Below are 26,393 nucleotides of genomic sequence, written 5' to 3' on the forward strand. Positions count from 1 at the left end.
CCTCATCTCCACCTCCACCTTGGTCAAGATTGACCAATTCTTCCTGTTGTGCCAACAACCTTTTATGCTGCTCTTGCAACTGTTTATACGCTCTCCTTGAAGAAGACATTGTAAGAACTCAAGATTTGAAAACGATAAAGAAGAATTCTGAGCTAAAAAAAAGGATTGAGTTTAGTGTGAGGATGGATGTAGGGATGTAGGGTTTATATGGACAAAAAAAAAGAAGATGAGGTTCTGGACAATGCCACGTGGCGTGACAAGATTGGTTAAAAATCTTATCGAAATCTTGCCTAAATTATTGTAAACAGGAAGTGACACGTGGGTTGTCGGGATTGGTTGAAAATCTTAGCGGAAATCTATTCAAAAAATAGTACGTTCGGATAATGACACGTGGCGTGACGAGATTGGTTAAAAATCATATCCGAAATTAAAACTATTTTTTTTATTTATTATTTTATAAAAAAATTATTTAATATTTTAAATGGACTAGGTGCCAACACATTTTTTTTTTGGTGGAGATGCTTTGGCCTATTACTGTTCATTGGGTCTATTACTGTTCACTGAAGTGGATAAATGGGCTGGGTGCTGGCGCAAAGTCTTTAGGGGTGGAGTTGCTCTAAGGGCGTGGTCGGGGCCTAAAATGGATAATATCGTGTTACGGTGGAGTCAAACCAAGATCTGATGGGGGCCCGGGCCGGGATGTGACACCTTGTGTATGAAATGACGACATTTTTAGCATTTTGGAATGCTTCACCATTATGTGCTTCTCACTTTATATATATATAAATGATGTGTATTTTTTTGAATTTAAAAAGCCTAAAGAAATTCCGCCCTCCCAAAATAGATATAAGAAAATTAAAAAACATAAATAAATAAACAAAAAAGGCGCATAAAATGACTGTCTTCTTCTTTTAATTAAATGGAATGGAATCATGAAGCAAATTTCACTGCTAATAATATTAACTTAGTTATAATTGCATCAATATCCATATTTGAGAGGTTTTAAATTCAATTCTTACCAAAAACAAATTTGAAAACCACATAGTCTACCCCATCCATTAATATAAATAATATCGTCTATTTTTTTTGGTCAAACGATAGATTTTGTTAAATTAGTTATCGAAGAGATTCGAAACACATCCATTAATATAAAAAATATCGTCAAATTTTTTTTTTTTTTTCAAACAATAGATTTTGTTAAATTAGTTAGCGACGAGGTTCGAACCCACCCCATCATATAATGATTTAACACCTTTTCACCATTGTTATAAAAGACCACTTACAAATAATATTGTTTGTTGAAAGTATCCGGTGTTTTCGAAGCTTCACCTTAATTGAATCCTTTTTTTTCCTTAAAAAAAAAAAAAAAAAAAAAAAAACATGTGACAGCGTGGTGTCAGGTAACAAGGATATGCCGCGTCCTACCAAGAATCTCCCCAACATAAGACACTGGTACTGAAACTCAAGTGGTATAACTACAAATTGTAACTTATAATATTCTCAGCCACCAGCCTCTCTCTCTCTCTCTCTCTCTCTCTCTCTCTCTCTCAACCTTGAATATTCTAAGCCATCAGCCACCACCTCTCTCTCCTCTCTCTCCCTCCCCGCACCGCCGCCGTCTTCGACTCCTCACATTTCCATATCCAATAAAAAAGAGCAACATGTTGACATCAAACCTGCCAAAGAGCCCCTTCTTCCCCACCCGCTATGTCCCAGTCTCCCCCTCCTTCCACATCACCTGCAGCGTCTCGCAGCTGCAATCGGCGGCTGAAGCAGTGAACGGCAGAGTTTCCGAACGGAAAGAGATTCGCCTCGGCTTGCCCAGCAAAGGCCGTATGGCTGCCGACACTCTTGATCTCCTCAAGGACTGCCAGCTGTCCGTCAAGCACGTCAATCCTCGTCAATACGTCGCCCAAATCCCTCAGGTTCCTGAATTTCACCAAATATCCTTCAAATTTACCTTTTTTTTTTGTTTGTGGTAAAAGTTAATTAGATTTTCCATGAATTTTACTGCGTGCAGCTTTCGGACTTGGAGGTGTGGTTTCAACGGCCGAAGGACATTGTGCGGAAATTGTTGTCCGGTGACTTGGACCTTGGCATTGCGGGTTTTGATACTGTCAGTGAATACGGAGAGGTAGATGTCTCAATCTGTTAATCCAATTTTATTAGTTTTAGGGTTTTTCAATTGTTGACGTCATTGGGTTTTCCTTTGTTTTCATTTTTGTTCAATTTCGTTACAAGCTTTTGTAACTTGCTATGAATATGGACTGATAATACGTCACGAAATTGGAGTGATTCGTGTATGTTCTGAAATTAACTGCAGTCGCTGCATCTCTTGAATAAATCTGCTTGCTATCTAAAATGATTCTGAAGAAGTACACTGTTGTTTAAAACGCTTATCATTTGGGTTGAAAGCGAATCGTTTAAAATACAGTAGGGTTTCCCTGTTTTAATTCGTTCAGGGAAGACCCAGGACTGTGGTTGATAAACCTGGAAATAAGTTAGAACCAGAAACAGCTGAACATATGCACGCACTAGTGCAGACTAACAGCTCATAAAGCATTATGTTATCTGTGTTTTCATCACTTCTAATACATATGGATGCTCTAGTATAGTTCGTTGGCAGTAAACGGTTACATTAATTTTGGAGAGCTCCATTATATTTTAGAATTGAGTGTTCTCTGAATTTGAAACTAGGGCCATCTCCTAGTATCTCTGGACTTTTAGTTTTTGAATTGTGAGTCGTGACCTGTTCAACTTGGAATGGAGGTCTTTTTCTTGCGCGGAACTCTTTCATTTCATACATTGTGTCAAGAAAATTGCTTGCAGTAATGTTGGCCTTCTACTTAAGAATGTTTCAGTATTTATTATTTTTGTTATCCAAAATGAATATGGACTACTGCATTGATATTTAACGTTTATCACTGATATTACTCGTTCAAAGAGAACAGAAAGCTGATCATCCATAGTTGTCTTTTAGGGGAATGAAGATCTTATCATTGTTCATGATGCTCTTGATTATGGGGACTGCCGTTTATCTCTTGCAGTGAGTTGCTTTTTCATTTCCCAAATTGAAGACTCCAATTATTCCACTTGTAACTTGAATACCTTCAAAGTTTCAAATATCCTTTGTTTTTTCAGATTCCGAAATATGGGATTTTTGAAAATATAAATTCACTGACGGAGCTAGCACAAATGCCTCAATGGACTAAAGAGAAACCTCTCCGAGTTGCTACTGGCTTCACCTATGTATGCATTGTATTTATGATTTTGGTTCTTGTATTATTCTTCACTTTCTACGCTGGGAACAAGTTTCTTTTGCTGTCTCTTTGTAAATAAGGGTTTTGTTTGCATTTTTCATTTTCGTCTTCTGTTGCAGCTCGGTCCTAAATTTATGAAAGATAATGGATTGAACCATGTGAGTTTTTCAACTGCTGATGGAGCACTCGAGGCAGCTCCTGCGGTAAGAATGTACTTTGTCAGAGTAACTGTAAAATTTGGTGGGATGTTTTTAATTTACGCGGAGCATTGTCCTATAATGTGGTTGCGTTGCTCCAAGTGTAGTATAAAGCATGACACATATTTGCCAGCATATATATATATATATATATATATATATATACACACACAATTTAATGTTTCATGATTCCTTTCGATGAAAAACATAGGTTATTGATTTATTATCTACTTACCAATATCTAAACATAAGCTGTCTCATTGAACATTATACTAGTCCAGACTTCTGTTGGATTCTAGTTGCTGCAGTTACGAATCTTAAGATGACGATATTGCTTGAATGGACTGAATCCTTGCTTAAGTTTAAGATGTACATTCAGTGACTTTGTGGTTAGGTGGTTGACTCAAACGAGATGGTCAACCTTTTGTACTGATATGGACAGTGGAAAACGCTTGCGAAGAATAATGAAAATAGGGATTTAGGGTTTATGGAGGAGCTCTTGACCAACTTTATGTTTTTTTGTGTAATGATTCTCTTCCCTTTATTCCATGACGTCTACACCTTTATATGGTGTCATATTAGTCCAATCAAATGCCATTTAACTACAAAATAGGATAATAGTAACCCACTACAACTCTACTAATTAGGCCATATTTTAACAACTAGAAAATAATGTTCGTTTAGAAAAAACACGTAACATGTCAATGACTTGATGTGGTGTTGTTGGCCTTGAAATCTGACGCTGGGGAGAAGATAATTAAATACTGCTTGTCTCTCTTTTAATTTTAGATGGGGATAGCTGATGCAATTTTGGACCTCGTGAGTAGTGGGACGACGCTGAAGGAAAACAACCTAAAAGAGATTGATGGAGGAGTTGTGTTACAAAGCCAGGTAGGCTTCTTGGTTTATGGCTTATCTTACCGAGCATGTGATCTTGTAGGTTTAAGCATGCATCTAGAAGGAGCTGGTCCAAAACCCTGCTCCTTCTATATCTTCTTGTATGGTTGTAATTAGAATTTCTTTAGGCAGTTCTTGTTGCAAGCAAGAAGTCATTGATCCAAAGGAAAAGCGCCCTTGACACGACACATGAGATTCTTGAAAGATTAGAGGCACATCTAAGGGCTCAGGGTCAGTTCATGGTGCGTATTGAATGTCTTTCAAAAATAAAAATCCAGTTTTGTCCCTTCAGTTCTTGTTTTCTTACACATTTATGGCAGGTAACTGCAAATATGAGAGGAAATAGTGCAGCGGAAGTGGCTGAGCGCGTCTTGAGCCAGCCGTCATTATCTGGTTTGCAGGTGAGGTTTGAAATGAAGCATCACTCCATCTAACCATGAACCACAAGTTGCAGTATACCATAATAAGTGGTCTTTTATCATTATAATATATAAACCGATCCTTTTTTTTATTTTTCTGATGAGTTTGTAAATAATATACATGGTTACACATGCAGGGACCCACCATAAGTCCAGTTTTTTGCAAACGTGGTGGGCAAATTGCAGCCGATTACTATGCCATAGTCATATGTGTACCAAAAAAGGCACTCTACAATTCCGTTCAACAACTCAGAGCGGTGAGCCATGATATTTATTATAAAACTATTGGTCAATGTTATGTAAAATGAATCCTCCTTATCAAATGCTATGAGAGGGCTTGCTCTGTTGAGCAGCACCCTCAACATACACGGAACTACTGAATTCTTCTGGCTTCTATATCTGCGTGTGCAAGACTAAAAACACAAATAAATAAGTTAGAGGATGGCAGTTTGACTATTCAGTCGAAGGTTTAGTTTCATCATTATATTTTAAAAATTAGGGACTACGAACATATGTTGAATTGGCTAGAAACTTTTCAGGTCTGTTTATTTCCTACACAACTTGTTCAGCTTTTTAAATTTATAAGCAGCCTACTCTTCTCTTTAATTGTCCAGATCTACTCTCTGATATGGTTTTACAAACGATAGTTGAAATTTGGTTAATACTTAGAGCTACCAGAAGGCTTGGTGCAAAACCTAGCGCAAAGGCGTTCTGGATTCATACAGCCGACCCGACTTAGCGGGATAAGGTTTTGTTGTTGTTGAAATTTGGTTCAAAACTGTTTTTACTTTTCAGTTAGTCATTTGCTAATATGCCGGAATAATGGTTCTAAATTAGAACTGGTTGTGAATATTGGGTTCGAAGTTTCTCTGCCTACCTATTAGCTGCATATATCATTGTGCCTGCCTCTTGTGCGCAAGGCATATTTTCTTGTTCTAAAATTTTGAATCTGATTCCATGTTTGACTGAAGGATTTTCCTTCCCTTCGATACCGGGGTTTAATCTCCGTGCTCTAATTTGTTCAGGTTGGAGGTAGCGGAGTTCTAGTTTCCCCATTGACCTACATTTTTGATGAAGAAACACCAAGATGGCATGAACTTCTCACAAAGCTTGGCCTCTAGTTCTCTCTGGCCGATGATGTGCACGGTTTGTTGTAATTTTTTGTAGCTATGGCAGTATTTAAGAGTTTGATGAGCAAACACGTATTGATACCTATCTTTGGATTTACAACTTGGCTTGTAATCAGAGTAGCAACTTAAAGATATTTGCGTTTTGTATGCGATTTTTTTCTTATCCTCTATTTCCCTATTTTGGTTAGTCCGACGACAACTCTCAATTTTTTTACCATTTTTCAGTACCATTATGTGTAATATTCGTGGATTTTGAACATCTGTATGCATTTGTCTTTTAGAGTTATCCAACCATGATTAAATTTTTGAAGCCGATTTTAAGTACATTGTAATTTTGTTGTAGAGCACCTACTATGATGAAGCCATTGTTTCTAGCAACTCTATGAAACATTAGGGCTGTGTTTTGTACACCTCCTTGGAAGGGCTAAGGAATTATTGTCTTAAATAACACTCGTAACCTGTGTTTGCTATCAAGTGGTTCGAAATTGCTTCGCTCTGCAACTGCTCCGCCACCTCGCTAACAAGAAACTTGCACCAGTGGTTTTCAAATTGAATGAATGTTTTCAAAGATGAACTTCATATGACGATAAAGAAGGCGAACAATTTCAACTTTAAACGAACTTATTGAGAAAGTTACCGCGCAAAGCTTCTTAGGCAACTCGAACCACTATTATTCTAAAAACCAACTCAAACGAGCACCCGAGGGGAGCGAGTCCAACCAAATACGAAACTCGGAAGAATTTTGACCTATCTAAGAGAGAGTAATTGCCACAAAATTGCTTCATGGAAGACATGCCGAAGAACAATATCTTGAACTTGACAAGCCCATTTTTGGATATTAACCATCAAGGTTTTCAGTTTTCTAGGGAGCCAAAATGCTTCCATTAACAGCACCAATAAGCAACTTGGAACCCCTTCCACAATCAAACGTGAAAACACTGGCTTTTGGTAATGCAACTTACAGTCTATCCTCAAGAGCCTGGCCTCCAACAATAATATAAAACAACCTATTTTTTGGCTCCTCACATCATAAATTTGAATTTTCTTGCAGTGCTACCGATTCACTATAAGTCAAGTTCTATTAAATGACGAATATGATACTGATTGCTTGACAAATATCTATCAAACGAACGACGACATTGAAACTATGTCTCGAAAGTAAAAGAAAACCTCTTCCGCAAGTGAGACAAGCAAGAAAACACTTACCCCTAGTTGACAAAAACTCACATTCATGACTCGGAATTATTACCCAACCCTGATTATTCGGGTCATGTGCCCATATTAGCCCTTGAGAACAATGGGATCCCTCCATATTAACAAGTAAGCCATAATGTAAACCCATTTTCCCCCGCTTCACTGTTCGCCAACACTAGTCTTCTGCTTCTCCCGCCCTCCGCCAAGTTGAACTACAGCGTCGTTCGCCGAGACGCCACCGCCATCTTAAGGACCCGGTACACCTCGTCGGGTTACTGGGCCGCCTGAGTTGCCCACTCATTTTTACTGATTTGAAGATTTTTCCTAAATAGGGTTTTAGGTTTTAGGGTTTTGGGGGTTATTAGTACGAGAAGATGGGAAGCAGGTCGTCATTGGCAGGCATGGAGGTCCCAATCATCGGCAGCGATTCATTGAAATGGATTGAGATCTCTGCTCCTCCTTCTGACGCCTCCGCTGATGCTGATATTCCTGCTGCTACTACTTGTGTCCCTCCTCTTACAGACGATATCGCCTCTTCGGTCGCCATTGGAGACCCTCCTGTACATCTCATATGGTATTCTCTCTCTCTCTCCCCCCCCCTCCCCTCTCTCTCTACCTATTTCGAGTTTGTGCATTTTCTTTTATACATTGTTCATTTGTTATGCCTCTCGTAACAGGAGAATTCACAAGGACCATCCTCACGAACTCGAGTTATTCGAGCTCAGTGCTTCCAAAGACTTCCCCAAAGTCGGACTTCGAATCACTTTTCCAGAAGCGCTATCTCCCTTGGTTCGTGTTTGTAAAAGTGAGGTAAGAATTTAGTTTCTTACACTCTACTTTACTGTATTGTTTCTCTGTGAAAACGAGTCATACATTGTTATGTGCGTTGCAGGTTGATATGGGTTTTACTAGCCACCCCTACTTGGTTTATGCATTGACTCTCTCGGGGATGGCTTACCTTTTCAAACTTGGACCCATCTCTACTTATGTATCCCGCTATGTTTTCCGGGAGGACGAGGTTGCCAAGTTTAATATGAACGCCTATGTACCAGTAACAAGTGCTGCAGGAACACCATCTGGGTGCCTTGTCGTTGGGAGGGATGATGGATCCATAGCTTGTTTCCAACTGGGCACACTTGATGCCACTGCTCCTGGTATTATCAAATTCCTCATGCTGTCTGGTTCTTGTGTTGTGTGCCCTTGTAACCATTCAATTGCTTTAAGCATGCTTTCCTTCAGCTTCATAAATCTAGTGGTTTGGACTTGGTGTTAAGCATGCTGCTCTATTGCACCCTATAATTCTAAATTTTTTCTCCCTTTCCCATAGGTTTTGCGCTGGAGCTGCGGGATGAATTGGGAATTGGTCGTTTGTGGGGTTTCATGTCAAGGTATACTTGTTAACTATACTACCAGAAAAACTCACAAGTAAAAACATTTAGTTTGCATACATATTTGTCTTATTGTTACTTGTTATTATTTAATAAGTTGTTTTAAGTAATTATTGAAGTTATGCTTGTGGATGATCGTTCTGGTCTATGCGAATTGAATCTTAACTTTTTGCCAAAGATGATTAAATTGAATTTCAAATGTTTTGGCTTGGTTGGTGTTGGTACATGGGAGGGTCAACACTTGCGATTACTCCAAAAACGTAGGTTGAGATCATATTTATGTCCACCGGTGTGCTTTATGCAATAAGATTAATGTTTGAGATCATATTTATGTCCACACCGGTATCCTTTTAATTGGAGGCTGTGGTGATCTTTGATTTAATGTGATTAATGTTTGTTGGGTGGCGCCAGAGGAGTTCTTTGCTGTGTTGAGTGAGAATTTTTTTTTTTTTGAGAAGTCGTTGAGTAAGAAGTTTAGAGTACCAGGTGGACTAAATTATTATGGGGCTGTCTGGTGCTGGGTATTGTTTGGGCTATATGGTCAGAAAGAAATCGGCAAATTTTTGAAGATGTTAGGGGTTGGAAGTGGAAGAGGTATTAGAAAAGGTCAAGCATTAGGCAACACGTTGGACTTCTGCATCTTCTAATTTCAGGTTTGTATCTTTATCGACCATTATACTAGACTGGAAGGCTGCAGTGTCCGAATTATTCTAGGTTTTTCTCACAGCCGTAACTTTCTGTTTCCTGCTCCTGGTGGATTTCTTGTTCACTTTACTGTGCAGCTTTCCTTTCGAAATTAATTTTCTGTTTTTCAAAAAATTGAGTTTTAAATGTTACTGAATGGTTTTAAGTGTAACATATAGCCTATTTATTTGACATTTATAATGCTTTGTTTGATTAAAACAATATACAAGTATACATGGCTCTGAACTCATTTGCTTCATATGCTGTAAACAAGTTTATACTTCATTCTGTGACTGATGTTGGAGGCATATTTTAGAGATCAAGGTTTTAATATTGTCGGGTGAGAAGAGCTAGGAATCATGTGGTCAGATTAAACAATAAAATGTGAAATGAAATGAAATTGCTTACATATTCCCTTGGGGATAAAATGAAATGGGAGCTTTGTCAAATCAGACAACCACATGACCAGAATCAAAGCTTCCACTTATATATACATAATATTACGATATATTAGCCCCTGGATCTTTTTCACGGTCTTTTGTAACTTAAGTATCCTTCTAATTGTATCATGCCACTAAGCTTTTGTTTGACTTCAAAGCTGGATGCCAAAGGCTGCAGATTATGCAGGTTATTTTCTTTATTTATTTTCATTTCTAATTCTTATACCGACAATTCCCAATCCCAAGTAGCATTTGAGTATTCATTGTGTGGTTATCCCGTGAATTTACCATTCTTGAATGCCAAAATGCGATCATTTCTCTTTTTATTGGTTTATTACTGTTTTTATGTTTGGAATCCTGTAGGTTAAATGAAATAGAAAAGATAATACTATGAGTTAACTTGGTCTGCTCCTCTTTGAATTGGAAGTAAGATCTTTTGTTACAATCTGTGAAATGCTAGTTGTGTTGTTTATTGTAGCATATTCTGCGTATTCTGATAAATGACTAAAATATTTACTCAAAAATACGAGTAACACTTTAGTTTTCTTTCTTGAACTATAGAGTTTTATGTTGCTATATATATATATAATTACTCTTCTATCCCCTGGAAATGTGATTGAATACATATAGCTGAACATATAATGTAGGGGAAGGATGATAGCAGCTGTGCAAGACTTGGCGATATGTTTCGTTCATGAAAAGCCACTTGTATTTGTGCTTCATTCTGATGGGATGTTACGGGTATGGGATCTTTCATGTCATAGCAGGATCTTTAGTAATAACATGAACAGTTCGACACTGGCAGGCAAGTATTGATTTTCCCCATTCATTTTGTGATTGTTAATACCTACTTGTTTATGTTGTCCATCTACTTTCCATTTGTATATAGGTGCTCTTTTTTGGGGGATAGAAACGCAAAATTTATTAACAGGGAATATTTCTGCTAAATCTAGCATTGCTTGGCATAGATGGAACATTTTTTTGATGAGAATGTTGTTGTTTTATGTATGCACATTATTTATTAGAAGATATACAATAATGTCTCTTTTTTCAAAAGAATTGGTGTATATATGGAAACATAGTTTCTTGTATAACTTTTTGTTCTCTAATTTAGTAAAACATATAATTGTTTCTCCTTAACAAAGAATCTACTTCCAGGAGCTACATTGGAAAGGTTATGGATTGGTCATGTTGACAGTGGCTCAAACATTATTCCTTTGGCAATCTTCTACAGGCAGACTTCGGTACGTAATGTGAAATAAGTGCTATGAATCTGAATTTCTATTGATGGTGAAATTCCATTGTGATATGTCTTCCATACTGTTCTATGTCGTCTTTTTGTACTTACAAATATTTCTATTTATTTTTGCTACTTAAACTGTTTTCTACGTCAGTCCTAGTTAAGGGTAAACTTGTGAAATAAATTATGAACAGGTTAATCTGTTATGTGATTTGAACTTGGAAGTAAAATGTTGGGTTTGAGGAAATGTTTCCCTTTCTCCTCCTTTCTATGCTTATAGGGGGTTTTTTCCCCAAAAAATAAAAGAAAGATTTAGGGAAATTGACACTAACTGCAGTTTTAGAAATCTCTATAGTGATACTCTAGATAGGAATAACCTCCATCTAGTCATAAAAAGTTTCAATCCCAAGACTTGGGGCAGTTATATATAGTATAAGTTCCATGTTATAACAAGTTATAATTTTTCAAAGTCCCGTCTAAAGGAATTTGCCTCCACATAGTATTAATTGCCAATAAGTAAAAAAATTTGGAATGTGACAATAAAAATTTCAAATGAAGTAAAATATTTCTCTAATGTTGTATGGGACAATGATTTATTCTTTAGAGTTGATGCCTCGTCTCCGAGCTTTGCGGGCATCAACTGAATTAGTTGAAGATGTAAACATGCTTGGGAAGCTAGAGACAAAGCTAGAGACATTTTGGCTTCAGCACCAAGTCATTGCATAGGTTGTACTGTATGTGTTTAACTATCTATAAAACTTACTTAGATGTGTGTTTAACTGTCTATAAAACTTACTTAGAAAGAGAAGCATTATAGAGAATACTAGAACATGTATGCACCAAGGTATTTGAGACTCTTTTCCCAATGTCTTCATCTTGGAAATTGACACGCTCCACTACTAATGTCATACTTTGTATCCATAGTCCATACAACTTTCATTAAGGATAACCAAGTGAAAAATTAAATTATGTAACTACTAGGGCTGGAAAAAATTCCCGAAAATCCCAAACCAAATCAAAAAAATTCCGATGCCAAATAAAAAAAGTCCCAAACCAAAATTCCCAAAGTTTTTGGGATGACGTACCGAACGGATCCCAAAATTTTGGTACGAGAATTGGTGTTGTCTCCTCGATGTTTCGGTAATCCCATACTGATCCGAAAATAAATATTATATATATTATTATACATTTATATTTATATGTGTGTGTGTATGTATATTATACATTTGAATTGTTGCGAACTACTTGTAGCAATATAATTGGTGTGTTCTACAGGTAGTAACATAGCCCTTTATCGCCAACCTCCCACAAAATGTGTCTATTTCTTCAACACAAAATAAAAAAATTGTATTATTAGTTTCTGAACATATTAGGTTTGTAACTTATTTTTTTGCTTTTGGGTTTGTTACTTATTTTGTTTTGGTTACTTGTTAATTTGACTTGGTATGAATGATTGGTTTTCAATTTGTATGAAATTTGGGAATACCGAACCACCCCGAAATACCAAAAATATTTTGGGAATCCCGAAAATTGGGACTACCGAAATTTTGGTTTGGGATTGGTCTTCAAATTTCCGTCCCAAAAATTTTAGGTTTGGGATTTGGGATCCTATATTTGGTTTGGGATCCCATACCGAACCACCCCTAGTAACTACACCTCTATTGAGTAACAACCTCATTGTAATATTATTGGTTTGGTCCCAACATTTTGACCATATAGAGGTTTTACTGTATAAGTTAGTAATATTTTCTGTAGCATGACTTGAGGAATCTTCTATATGCAATTAGTGACACAATCCAGAGATTATGTTTATATTGTTTGCTGATATTCTGATTGATTCTTTGGGCCAATCATGAAGGAAATCAGCTCGGAGACGATCTGTGCATATAGCTTTCGTTGTCATTTTGAGGAAAGATTCGTTATAATGCTGGAACCTTCAGCACAAAATATCCAATTGGATGAGGTAAATAATTCTTTTCTTTTCTTTGTTTTGGTCAATCCCACTTCCTTACTTTCTTTTGGCCGAAGTTATATTCATTGCACCATATGTGCAATTAATTTGATTTTTTCTTAGGCTGGATGGGTTGATGTCAAACTTACTTCTGACAAGATATGCATACTGACAAATAATGGATTACTGCTTCACAAGTTGACGAATGTCAATAAGTAAGTGAATTTGTCCCTGTTAATCTTTAGTGACTTTGTATCAGTCCTTTTCTTACCTAGGGTGGCATTGTATTTCTTTTCCTTTTCATTGGTCTCTCTTGAATGCTTCCCTTTGTGCTAGGGGCCTAGGGTACACCTTGGTATTGTTTGTACATAAATTGTTAGTAGGGAGGAAAAAGATGAACTAGGAAGATATTATCTGGCAAATGAGAGCACTCTATTATGAGAGCTGCAATAAACTTAAGTACATTAACTAGTCTGAATTCTTCAACTTAGGGCATCATGATGCTGGCACTTCATGCAAGTGTGAATTGTATGTATGTACCTTCTAATATTATTTAACCAGTTCTGACTTCTGTTTATGAAATTGGCTTGGTCAGCTGATGCCTTTCTTCGTGCACACACTGTGTTTTTTTTTTCAAGACATGATTGTTTGAGCTTTTGCTTTTATTTATTTTTAATGTATACTTTTGTAGGTAAAACCATGTAGGAATCTGCAGTCCAAACCCATATCTTTTTATTTGGTCAACTGTAAATGCTTGTCTTTTCAATGTATGATTGACTTAACCTTAAATCTCCAGGGAAGATGCATGTTCTTACGCTTTGCAGGAGGACTTTGTTGCAGATCAGTTGTTTCAAAGTTCTGACCATTCTTCAGATGACCTTCTTTTGCTGGCGCATTCAATATTGTCATCTTCAAAGGTAGATGTTTGTATCAGTTAAATTTTATTGTTAATAGACAAGGCTTCCCCCCTTCCTATCTCCTCCCAGGATTGTCAGGGTTACTGTCTTACAGCTTGATATTACTAAGAGCTGGAAAATCTTCTCCCGGTGTATAAAATGTAATCAGAAACGTCGTCACTATTTTTTTGTGATGAACTCACATGCCACCAGCATATGCATTTATATATGGATGCCTTTACTTAATAGGTTGTCTCTGTTGTGGACGAAGCTGTGGAGTTGGTGCAGACCGGCAGTAGTAACCACACAGGATTAGAAGAACTGCTCGGATTGAATATCCCTCTTTTTTCTTCTTTTAATCCCAACCAGTGTTTTCATTCTCTTGAGTATTGATGTGCTAAATCTCTCTGTTAGATTTTACGTGTCAAGATTAGTGAGTTATCTTAGAGAGAGATTGAACCTTGAATAAGCTATCAGATAAAAATGAACTCGGCTGAACGTTTCTACCAAGCTAACAGATGGTGGGTTCACTGGGTCAGGAATGGAAAACATTGGCTGAGATTTGAATTCAATTCCATTGGTTCTAATCATGAGTTAGTAAAGCAGCTCCACAACCTAACACTCTGCAAAAAAAAAAAAAGGCTGCTATCTACAAACTGTTGAGTAAATATGTACGAGAGCTTCTAATGTAGACATCTTCTTTCGAAGATAGAAGTAAAGAACCAATTGCAGGGCCCGCCAGACAATGTGGTACATTGCCCTGAATGGTCTGAATCAAGCAGAGTCAAATTGTCTAAAACATTTGATATCTTCATCATTTCAGTATTTATGGTAAAAACTGTCATCTATTTATTTTATCACTGTTAGATGACTAAATGGCATAAAATAAAATTGGGTTAAAAAATAAATGGACATTCTCTTTTGAAGATATGGTTGAGTGGGTGCTGGATTTGGTCTTGAAGCCTTCAGTTTTGTTTTATTTACTTAATGTGTTTGTGCGTGTCGAAAAGATACACATTACACGTTTTGGATCATTGAACTACAATATGAGATTAGCTATATTTCTTAAGAGGATGTCTACTCTACTTGGGTATGTACTGGCAGATCTTAATTAGCCCAAAGAATTTTTGAAGATGTAGATAAGATATAATAGTTGGGATGAAGGTTTAACCCAGTGTATGATTTGACTTCAAACATTTATACAAAATATTTTTAAACAAATTTATTTTTATTTTTATGTAAGATGCTAATTGTTGCCATGCTGGAAGCTATTTTATGTTAAATATGCTGCTTATGTGTTTTTCTTGGTGCAAATTCTGCAGGGGCATATTGTACCAGTTGTATCTTCGATTTACTTACGCAGGCTGCTTCTTCCTGGGGTTCATCATAACATTGCTTTGCGCTTAACCTTACTGGATTATAATAGGCACTGGAGTGATTCAGATTTCCATTCTCTAACAGCCGATATGTTGAAGAAGGAAATTCTTTCCCTGATTGAAAATGAGGTATGCCCTGTAGTTTTAATTATTTTACTCTCACAGACACATACACATGTAACACCCCGGAGGGGATTGGAATGACCCGGAGATGCTATTAAACTGATGAACATTGTATGTTGTATGTTGTCTAGGGAGTGAATGACAATTCAACATCAATAGTTTGCTGCTGGAAAAATTTCTGTTCTCGCTATTTCCAAAACTGGTGCAAGAGCAATGCACCATATGGTTTGCTTCTTGATTCCTACAGAGGAACTTTTGGTTTGATCAGAACGAACTCAGTATCTCTTTTTCGTTGTTCGGAGGATATTGAGCGGCTTATTGCTGGTATGTCAGCTATTCTAGCTTTATTTGAATAGAGATAGATCCTAAGTTTTCGTTTCTGCTTTCAGACATAATATTTTTTGTTTTACTTGTATAGGTACTTCTGATGATCTTGGCGATCTTGCTGGATTTGAGTTGGATTCATTTGATGATGCTCTTGACTTTGAGGTGCTCGTTGAAATGCTCAGATGTGTTGTTAATGTCAGCCAACAATTGGGAAAGACAGCTTCTGCTATATTTTATGAATCATTTGTTAGCGCACCGCGAGTTATCTCAGCTGAGGAAATTGCTCCTCGCCTGTTGAAGATTTTAGAATCTGGATATAGTTCAACGGTAGCGATGCTTCATATATCAGATCTTGGACCCGATTTTGCATGGGAGAAAACCTTGGCAGATCATAAAAACTTGAGGAAATTTTCTATTGACATGCTGTTGTCTCTTCACGCCTTGTACGAGAAATCTGGCACATGGAGTCGTATTTTAAATGTGATTGAGAAGTATCTAAAATTCCTGATACCTCGGAAAATGATGCCAAAATTTGATGCTGAAATGTCCTTGGATATCAATGCTTCCATCTTGGTCCAGGCTACTTCTCAAGTTGCGAAGGTTATGTTTGAGTCCGCCCTTGACATTCTTCTGTTTCTAAGCTATCTAGTGAGCATTAGTGGGCAGGTCAGTTTCTTTTCATTTTAATTTATTTTACTTTGTTTTTGTTTTTCAATTCTGTTTAGCAAGACCTGATACATGTAAAGATATTTTTTTTTATATTTATTTTATAATTCTTTCATTAAGAAACAAGTATTTTCGTTATTTATTTTTATGTTTATGTTGGTGTTCCCTGTTTGCATGTCGCACGGTTGTATGCATTATTGTGATTGTTTTTAAAGTCAGATTTTATTGCATTGCAAAAGTAATATTACATAACACTAGCAGTAGCAAAGAAGTCTAGTTTTAAAGATTCATCAAGAAAGCTTAAGACAACCAGACAACAAAAAAAGAACAGAGGGTCGAGCAAACCAAACCGTTACTTATTAGAGGTAAGCAGATATGTTGCTAGACTGCGAATCTGGACCATTGACTAGGCTGATTCTCACTGGCCAACACACTCGAAAGAGAGAATTACCCCAACTTTACATATTTAATCCAGAAAAACGTTAGTATAAGTCCTCAACTTGTTTCTTTGCAAAAGAACCCCAAAACTAATTTTTCATCAAAATAAATGTTTAATTCTTGCCATTAACTCATGTTTTATACAAAATCAAGTCCAAAATATACGAGGGAGTTGCTTGTTTCCTAATTCAAGACACGCCAAGCTGGCTCTATACTGTTGAGTGAATTCCACTGCATGTAATCTTAAATGCATGTAATCAGATTTTTGTTTCTTCTGCAGGAAAATAAGGGTGAGTATTTGATTTCTTTCTTGAAGCATAAAAAAAGTACAGGACTTTATATTAATATGATACAAATACAATACGCAACTCAACTAAATTACCCATTGTCTTCATTAAAGAAACAACGACTAAATATAAAAATTGGAATTGGATTCATTTTTCTCTCTTAGAAACCCTTCACGAGATCTTTCTGTGATCAAGCTATACTAAAAAATTGTGCATGCATACTTTACATTGCATCTTTAATTTATTCACGACCTTGATCATTAAGTCTACTGCAGTGCTCACTTTGTCAAGTTAAGCAGTTTATTTACTTTAATAGCATTTCGTTTTTAGTCTCTCATTTTTTACAACTCCTTATTCCATGGTAAGGGTATCATTTTCCTGTAAAATTTGATCAATTGACGTGTTAAAATTTCTTTGGGTTTTGCATGCAGATTCATATGCTTCATGATGATGTATCCAAAATTCAATTTGACTTGATTCCTATGATTCAAGAAATCATTTTTGAGTGGCTTCTTATCCATTTCTTTGCCACCACACCGTCTGAATCAGCTGCAATTGAGGATTTCAGCTCTCAGCTTTCATTGTTACAAATTGGTAGGGTCATGCATCTTAATGTGTCCTTAATTTTCTAATTTTGCTGATTTAGTTTTGTTCTGATGATCATCCCTGTCCATGGTTCAGATAGCGACATGAGAAGAAGAACATGGAATGAGAAGCTTGGGAAGTGTGAGTTCACTCTGGCTTTTGTATTCTTACCAAGTATTCAAACTTCCTCCAGAGACCAGAGTCGTGATTCCTCGAGAGACATACCAGATGTGAATGACATTATTATTTCAATGCGGGACTTTGCTAGCTGGATCATCTGGGGCCACACAGGGGATTCCTTTACCTTCCTCAGCCGTGCAACAGATCTTGCTTTGATCCTGCTAAGGCATGGGCAATACGATGCAGTCGAGGTTATTGCTCTACTTACAGTTTCCCACTAGCCATTGAACTTTTCTTCTTCGAGAATACTTTTGTTTAACCATGTACTTGACATCATTGTTTTTTTTTATTTTTCTGTAATCTTTAAAGTGCCTACTCACAATGGTGGAGGCACATTTACAAAAGGAGAAGACATCTCATAGTATCCAGGATACAGAGGGAGGATGGTGCATACTTCATCATCTTTTAGGGTGCTGCTTCCTTGCTCAGGCACACCGTGGGTTGCATGGATTGCTGAAAGAGAGGAAAGTCACTGAAGCTGTTCGTTGTTTCTTCAGGTATTCTATGTTTTATAAATTTTTGACTGTCACCTTCCCTGTACAGGTAACTCTAGAAGGGTTTTCTATGTGCATTCTTTTGCATAATGTTTTCATTTGCACTTAAAAATAGCTCATTGATTTTGTTAATAAAGACTTATAGTTTAATTTTTCTATACAGAGCTTCATCTGGAAAAGGGTCATCCGAGGCTTTACAGGGTTTGCCTCAGGAAGCGGGGTTGCCAAACCTTGGTTTCAGTGAGTTTATAAACTTTTATATATTAAATAGTTAATTATTCTTTTGTTTTGCCCTTTTTAATAACTCTTTCATTTACCTTTCTCTTTAGCTGGTAGCTTATCAGCTTCGGCATGGAGACTTCATTACTATCAGTGGGCTATGCAGATATTTGAGCAATATAATATTAGCGAAGGTGCTTGTCAGTTTGCTCTCGCCGCGCTTGAGCAAGTTGAGGAAGCTTTTAGCGTAGAAGATGAGCTGCATGGACGAGACCTAGTCAATGAATCAGTAGATACTATCAAAGGACGACTTTGGGCAAATGTCTTCAAGTTTACTTTAGATCTTAATCTCTATTATGATGCATATTGTTCAATAATTTCAAACCCAGATGAGGAGAGCAAGTACATCTGCTTGAGGCGTCTGATAATTGTTCTTTATGACCGTGGTGCCATAAAGGTTTTTATTCGAACCTGTAACTAACTTTTGTTTACTTGTGACTTTCTTTTCCAGTTTTTGTTTTTACTAATTTGCAATATATTACCCATACACAAATTCTCTGTGCAGGACATTTGTTCTTGAATATAGAATGGGCGCACCATTGATATTGTCGATAATGTTTCAATACTATGTCAATCTGTTCTGATGGCTACAATGATTTCTACTCACTCTGTGCTTTGTCATATATTTTTTTTTCGGCAAAATATTTGAATATTTTGTTTTCTGTGTGGTATGGAACTTATTTTTCAAATTTTCAGTGCGAGCTCGTACCAGTTAGGCTTATTCTCTGATGAGGTCTTTCTTATTACTAAACTTTCCTGCGTTGTCATTTGTTGCAGATTCTTTGTGGTGGTCAGCTACCATTTATTGGTCTTACAGAAAAGGTAGAGCACGAGCTTGCCAGGAAGGTATTGTCTAATCTAGAGCCAATTTGATACTGTATTTCGAATTATTAATGTAGGTTCTTGCATTTTTTATGTCCTGGTGACTTTTTTGCTATCTTAAATATGCAGGCAGATTGTTCAGATATTTTAGCAAAGCCAAACTTATACAAGTTGCTTTATGCATTTGAAATGCATCGACATAACTGGAGAAAAGCAGCAAGCTACATGTACCTATATTCTGCTCGTTTGAGAACGGAAACAGCTCTGAAAGATTACCAGCACACATCATTGGCACTAAAGGAAATTCTGAATGGGCTCTCTTCTGCTATCAATGCACTTCATCTTGTTCATCCTGCCTATGCTTGGATTGATCCACTACTTGAGATAAATTCTCTTCACAACGAGCACTATCCGAGTAAAAAGGCCAAAATTACAATAGATGAACAGAGTAAATAATGCAACGACCTGTTTTCATTGTCTCTATATCTTTAATTGATCTTACGAGTCTTTACTACCATATGTATCTGATAAATTAAGTACCCATGATTTTAGCTGCTACATACCTATGAGCAAAAAATTCTTGCGAACCAACAATTTGATCATAATTCAATGGCTGATTTGATATCCTATCAAGTACTTTCCTGGATGGATTTTTTTGTTCACCAGTCAGAGATCATGAATGTATACATACAAAAACATAGATGTTTACCTCATATACAGCAATCTAATCTATCTTGGTTCGCATTTGCATTGTGTACCGTTCTGTTTTGAAGCAGTTAACAGGTTTACTTTTTATTGTAGGTGCCAGCAACAATGCTTATCCTGAAACATGGAAATCTTATGTCGGTATAGAGAAGATGGAGGACGAGTATGTGCTTACTTCTGCAGAATATTTGCTTTCATTGGCACATCTCAAACCTACATCTAGTGGTAAAGTTCTGTTTTAGCTTAATTTCTTATTACAAGATTCCCCATAAATAAATCTTGGTTACCAATCCTTAACATTATTCCACCTTTTTGTGTGATGCTCCCATGGATTATACTATTTAACCATTTAATCTGTTGGAATATGTGCAAATAAGGGAAAAGGTTAGCTATCTCATTCAGCAATGTACTAATTATTTACCTCAAAGTTTTGAATTTTCAAACTTGCACAATTCACATCTAACTTATGGTAAAGGAAATCTAGCCAGAATTGTCAGTTATATTGATATTTTATTCTTTTAAATCAAAACTGAATTCTAATGTGCATGGAAATATTATTTTGTATAATTATGTGTATACATTTAATAGGTTATGTCTCTTAAATGAAAAATCTGGAATGAAGTGCTAGCATACACCAACCTTTGAACTTTCTGTTACAATGGTCAAGTCGTTGCAGCCACCAGAAAAGAATTTATTATTCTTAAATCTCTTTTGTATTGTCAGTAGCGATCACAGTTCTATTCATGACACTTTTAGAAGCAATCATGAATATTCTTTTCCTTGCCATTTATTAGTAGCCAAATTCCAAAATTTCATTCTTGTTTCCAAAAGTTCCCTGCAACATTTTTTTTCTTGAATGTTGTAACTTATCACCTTTAAACACTTCTCACAAACCCTACAATGTATGTTAAGCATTTTTTGTTGAGAGAGCCAATGTATCCCACTATATCCATGCTGCTCCATGTTACATCTCATAGCTGGTTTGGAAGAAATTGTTTTCTTTTGTTTCTGCTCTTTGCTTTTTCCCTTTTCTTTTTCTTGTTTATTAATTGTTGACATATCCATGATTTCCTTCAGGAACCCAGAAAACACCACTAGAGGTTGTTGATCTCCTGATCCAGGCGAATTTATATGATATGGCATTTACAGTCCTTTTAAGATTCTTCAAAGGTTCAGAGTTAAAGAGGTATAGGTCTATATTATAATATTATCACCTTATTTTTCCTTTGTAATGCATAAAACCTGGAGTTTTCTTTTCTTCAGGGGATTGGAAAGAGTTTTCTCTGCCATGTCCGTGAAATGCTGTTCACATAGAGTTGATTCTTCATGGGTTGGGTAAGATAAATATTTTCCTCATATTCGTTTGGCTTAAATACTAAGTGTACAATCCTGATGTTGTACTAATTTATTTTTAACTGAATCTAAATGATGTGATGCATAACTTTCAGGGATGATCACAGAGCACATGGTCTTCTGATGACTTCATCAATGGATGAAGTGGTTGCTCATAGTTCACCTGATGTGGGTTCTACAAAACAACAATCCAAGGGAATCAATCAATGGGGAACTCTTGAGCTTTATCTTGTATGTATCTTTGGCGTCTTCAATCTTTTTAAGCTTCTTCTTAACCCTCAACGTTCTTTTATCAAATATTAGAAGGAAACTTTTATGAATGATAAGAAGGATTAGGTTCTAATTTCAGTATTGAAAAAGAAAATAATAAGTATGGTCTATATTTGCTCTTAGACAGTGCTGGTTATTTCTCTTATAATGCCATGATCGACTACATATAAAGATTTTAATGGTGTATTTCCAATTAGAAGGAACAAGAAAGAAAATGATTGAACGTGCACCTGCATTATTTACATATTAGTTCTATTTTCTCTCAGAAGGTGTCACTGACATCTATATGATATTTTTTAATATTGATTTTACATTTTTGAGTTCACAAGTACTTTGACTTGAATTACTTGTCTTTTTATTTTGAAGATGAATCACAAATTATTTTTAGAAGAAATAGCTGCACAAATGGTGGGGATGGACCACACCACACTACCTGAAATATCTGCTAAACTATAAAATAAAAAAATACAAAGAAAGCTCTTAAATATCCAGAAAGACTTTCAATCTGTATAAATATCGAAAAAGGATCTTAAATTACTTGTCATGTGATTTGAAGTTAAAAACCGGATTTGATAGGCGTAGGGGTGGTGTTTTTTCCTCTGTTTGAATTTAAAATTTGGACTTGATAGGCGGGTTGACTCTGGTATGGGTGGCTATTAATATCTTTTGGTTTACAATCTTTTGTTAAATGGGAGCTTTACCTGAAGATTTAAATACCATGAACTTATTTTCAAAGGTTGTATTTATTATGGATATCTCAAAGCATCAAGTGTCTATTTATGTTCATAATCCTATACTCAAATTCTACGGGGCTGTATATTGTAACTGAGCCCTTCGGGTTAGCCCCATGTGGTGAGTGTGGGTGGAAAAATGGGTTAGGATTCGGCCAGGTCAATAGAAGAATGTTTAAGCATTTTCATCTTATCTTTCCCTTTCTGATTCCTAGTGTGTTTAGTGATCCAGCTTCCTAAATTAAAAGTTTTCACTTCCTATATTCTAATAGTTCTGTCATAATTCTGTTTATTGTCTTTTAGGTTTACCAAATTTTCATTAATGCTTTTTATTCTCTTCCTATTTTATCAACATAATTGTAGCTGAGGCGCCTTTACTGGTGCTTCTACCCTTTTTTCGAAGTCAAATATGTCCATAAAATATGGTTAATGAGTCAGGAAAATTGTATACTCGTATTGTTTATAATGAGTTTAGTTCATTCTCCACCTTTCCCCATCCTTTTGTCTCTTTGCTTTGTTTAAGCATTTTTCATCTTATCTTTCCCTTTTGATGTATTTAAAAAATGTAGGACAAATATAAAGTGTTCCATGCCCGTTTACCAGTAATTGTTGCTGAAACTCTTCTCCGTACGGATCCTCAAATCGAATTGCCTCTTTGGCTGGTAAAGATGTTCAAGGTAACTCTCTAGGTGGTTTTGTAAATAAAAGAGGATGCCACATTGTACAAAAATTTATATTCCTCTCTCTCTCTCAAACATGATACCCTTGTGACCGACTTGTGTTTTGATAGGATGGAAGAAAGGAAAAGACTTGGGGGATGACAGGCCAAGAATCAAATCCAGCATTATTATTCCAACTATATGTTGATTATGGTCGATACAGAGAAGCTACAAATCTTTTGCTCGAGTATATAGGATCCTTTGCATCAATGGTAAAGTACAGCTTGTTCTTTCATATCTTGAGCTTCTGCATTCCTGCTTTTGCCCATGATATTAACCTCACATTTTAAAAATTCATGCCATTATTTGATTTCTATGCTGAAGCTTGGTTTATTTGTAGTTTGAGGTTCTTTGTATGAGCTTATGATGGTGGGTTTGATTGATGGTGGTGGTGTGGGTGAAGAGGGAGGAGGGGATGGGATTGGAGTGATGGCAGCCATTGAATTAGGGGAATTCGTGGGGCTTCATAGTGGGGTAGAAATGTAATAGGTAGTCATTGATGAGGTAGTGGGGGGACTTTTTTTTCTCCAAAAATCGGTTATTGCTAGTTTTTTCATGGGATATATAAGTCTCTGGGGAAGGCAAAAATTATGGTGGTAACAAGTCCCATTTATACTCTCCTGACTAGCATTCCTCTTTTTTGTAATACCCCTATCATATTACTTTGTATAACAGTCCTCCATCAAAATATAAGTGGTTCTTGTGCGTAATACCTGAGTTTTTGAAACATTAGAATGATACATGTATAGAGAAGTTAAGGAAAAGAAGAGATTAAATTGTTTGGATGTTGTGCTGATTGTAAAGTACCTTAGATTCTTGATAGGACAAAAACTAAATCGAAAGTAGTGTGTTGATTGCATGTCTTTAGTATGGTAGGTACAGCATCTGATTTCATGTTGATTTCTGCTGGTTGTTTAACTTAAGATGTTCTTATTCTACAGAGACCGGCTGACATAGTCAAGCGTAAAAGACCATTTGCAGTCTGGTTTCCATACACAGCAGTTCAGCGTCTGTGGTGCCAACTTGAGGAATTGATCAGTTCAGGTCACATGGTAGAACAATGTAACAAGCTCAAGAATTTGTTAAGTGGAGCGTTGCTGAGCCATCTCGAACTGGTACTCCATATTTTCAATCTACAGCTACTAATGGGGATGAACTCTTAACCTTTACCAATGTGGTTCCTCTGTCGTTTTCAGGTAAAAATAGACTCAGAAGATGCGTTATCTGCTTTTAGTTGAGAGATTCGTTTAGCTAACAAGATGGGCACTCTTTGAATTCAACCTTGAAGTTGAGCATCAGCTGCATTGTAGATATGCATGACTTCTTACGAGGCAATGCTATCAAGTTACAATGGCAAACTGGTATCGACGGGAGCGTCTGTATACTATAGCTAGCATCTGTATTTTCAGTCCAAAAATTCGATCGCCTGTGTAGTTCTCAAGACAACTGGAAAATAGTGGGCGACATTTTCTGCTCCCCTTTCTTGTATTGTATAGATACAAAACATGATCAAACTTTCAAAGCGGATATTAATTTCATCTGGGGAAATGTATTGCCCTTCAAAAACCTGATCTTGTTCGGACGAAATTACACAAAAAAGTCTAAATCATGGATGTGCATTATACCCATAACTTTTTCAGATACACAAACATATTACTACAGAAATGGAGCTTTATTGTTACAACCCGAACCCTACTTAAAAAGGGCGATCCTAAGCCAACAAATCTCATCGCTTTGTGACGGTAGGGAAAAATGTTTATCATACGCACATTGTTTTCACGATTTGAGTCTGTTACCTTTGCATCATAAAGGAGCAACTATTCAGTTGCGCCAAAGGTTGCCCTCACCCCTGACACTACTTCAAAAAAAAAAAAGAAAAAAAGAAGAAAAAAAAAAAGAAGCTATCTTTCGACCCCTACAATATTTACCACTTGTGAAGGGATTGCAGAGCCAAAGCAAACGAAAAAAGAAAAGAAGAAAAAAAGGTCTTTCTCAAAGAAAACAACGAACCTGAAGAGGGTAGAAAGTGGGTAAGACTTATTTTTTGCTCTGTTCTCCGGAAGGAACGAGCTCCTCAGTCCTCACAAATAAAAGAGCATATTAGATTAGGAGAAGGCTTTAGCTGATCATCTTTTTCACTCTATGTTTCTGTTTTTTTTTTTTTTTTTTTTTTTTCTTGGAAGAGGCAACTGATAATCCCAATATTTCCACAAATTTTCTGCTCAAGGAGTACTCGTTTTTGTCATTCGCGTTGGAAAACATTAATATTTAGGACGTTTTATTGTTTGGATTTTAGGTTCAGTCGTTGGAATTAAGTTTTCGTTTTTATTTTTCATTTTTTTAGGTTTTTATTAAGATATTAGGGTTTAGTTGATTATAAATAGGATACTTGTTATTTACCTGAAAATAGTTCAATCAAGATGTAGTCTTCAGTTTGTAGCCATCGATATTTTTGTTTCTTGTTTTCCCTGCTTATATAATACAATTATCGTCTAAACATGAAATTTCGGTATAGTACGGTAATACTGTTGGTATTAGTTTTGAAAACCACTATCATACCTATTACGTTTAGTTCGGTAAAGTATCATTGCCGATTGATACAAAAGCTTGACACAAAATCAGTATGATGTAATTGGTAATATGGTTAGAATATCCATCCTATTTCATTCGCTTTGTTCAATTGCCTGACAGCATGTCTAGTGCCCTTTTTTTTGCATTCGATGGTGGGGAGGGGGGAATCTGATCCGGGAGTCAACACCTAAGGAAAACAAGTAATAAAGGCATTTTAATTTATTTTTAACGACATAGGAACTTGTAAGTAATTTTTAAAGTATGGTGAGAGTCCCTTGGGAAGTTGTGGTTTATTTATGTTTCTATTATTTTTTAGTTCTTAAAATATATTTGCTTTGTGGAATCCACAATTAGCAACATTAAGCAAGATCCGTTGCTCCTGGTGGAGTGATTTTCAGGTTTTTTTCTACATCAAAATTAGACCCAAGACCTTAAATGCAAGGATAAATATTCTTAATCACTTGAGTTACAAAACCTTACAATAATAATCTACGTACTTCAAAGAAGAAAATGGGGTGAGCATCTGTCAAAGAATAAGGTACTTGGGCGAACCATTGAACTCGCAATTTATATTATGATAAGGGTAAGCTAAGGAGACTAACTTAAGCATAAATTAAATGACATGGAAGTTGATGATTAGATTATAACTTAAGCGTTGATAAACGTGCTCATTTATATTGAAGACACATTATTTAATTTGCAAATATTGTCTACAAATCGTCTTCCTAGCTTACCCTTATGATAATTAATAAGGTTTTTATTACTAAACCG

At 36.2% G+C, this 26,393-nt stretch overlaps 2 protein-coding genes across 2 annotated transcripts; both read left to right on the top strand.

The window, feature by feature from the left end:
• The first annotated feature begins 1,438 nt into the window (after positions 1-1,438).
• LOC137728716 (ATP phosphoribosyltransferase 2, chloroplastic) lies at positions 1,439-6,227 on the top strand. The gene is made up of 10 exons (XM_068467463.2): positions 1,439-1,925; positions 2,021-2,134; positions 2,981-3,046; positions 3,142-3,249; positions 3,380-3,463; positions 4,247-4,348; positions 4,483-4,596; positions 4,675-4,755; positions 4,911-5,030; positions 5,799-6,227. The coding sequence occupies exons 1-10, from the start codon at positions 1,662-1,664 to the stop codon at positions 5,892-5,894; spliced, it is 1,149 nt and encodes a 382-aa protein (XP_068323564.2). The 5' UTR covers positions 1,439-1,661; the 3' UTR covers positions 5,895-6,227.
• Positions 6,228-7,212: 985 nt separating this feature from the next.
• On the top strand, positions 7,213-24,617 carry SAR1 (SUPPRESSOR OF AUXIN RESISTANCE1). Its single transcript, XM_068466691.2, has 27 exons — positions 7,213-7,671; positions 7,775-7,907; positions 7,990-8,251; positions 8,425-8,485; positions 10,257-10,414; positions 10,768-10,853; positions 12,708-12,812; positions 12,924-13,015; positions 13,597-13,717; positions 15,019-15,201; positions 15,327-15,519; positions 15,614-16,188; positions 17,345-17,507; positions 17,595-17,869; positions 17,988-18,175; positions 18,336-18,412; positions 18,502-18,848; positions 19,229-19,297; positions 19,403-19,721; positions 20,075-20,203; positions 21,056-21,164; positions 21,242-21,313; positions 21,427-21,562; positions 22,902-23,009; positions 23,123-23,263; positions 23,993-24,166; positions 24,248-24,617. Exons 1-27 carry the CDS (start codon positions 7,472-7,474, stop codon positions 24,287-24,289), a joined length of 4,518 nt encoding a protein of 1,505 aa, XP_068322792.2. The 5' UTR covers positions 7,213-7,471; the 3' UTR covers positions 24,290-24,617.
• The last annotated feature ends 1,776 nt before the right edge of the window (positions 24,618-26,393 follow it).

This window comes from Pyrus communis, chromosome 10, assembly GCF_041283825.1.
Source record: "Pyrus communis isolate YQ-2024b chromosome 10, ASM4128382v1, whole genome shotgun sequence".
Classification (NCBI taxonomy): Eukaryota; Viridiplantae; Streptophyta; class Magnoliopsida; order Rosales; family Rosaceae; genus Pyrus; species Pyrus communis.

Bases quoted from the DNA above. Each gene is read 5' to 3' on its own strand.
- LOC137728716 (XM_068467463.2), top strand. From the start codon at position 1,662: ATGTTGACATCAAACCTGCCAAAGAGCCCCTTCTTCCCCACCCGCTAT. The intron at 3,464-4,246 runs GTAAGAATGTAC...TTTTAATTTTAG, and splicing joins CACTCGAGGCAGCTCCTGCG to ATGGGGATAGCTGATGCAAT. The intron at 4,349-4,482 runs GTAGGCTTCTTG...GAATTTCTTTAG, and splicing joins GAGTTGTGTTACAAAGCCAG to GCAGTTCTTGTTGCAAGCAA.
- SAR1 (XM_068466691.2), top strand. From the start codon at position 7,472: ATGGGAAGCAGGTCGTCATTGGCAGGCATGGAGGTCCCAATCATCGGC. The intron at 18,176-18,335 runs GTATTCTATGTT...TTTTCTATACAG, and splicing joins GCTGTTCGTTGTTTCTTCAG to AGCTTCATCTGGAAAAGGGT. The intron at 21,165-21,241 runs GTATAGGTCTAT...TCTTTTCTTCAG, and splicing joins AAAGGTTCAGAGTTAAAGAG to GGGATTGGAAAGAGTTTTCT.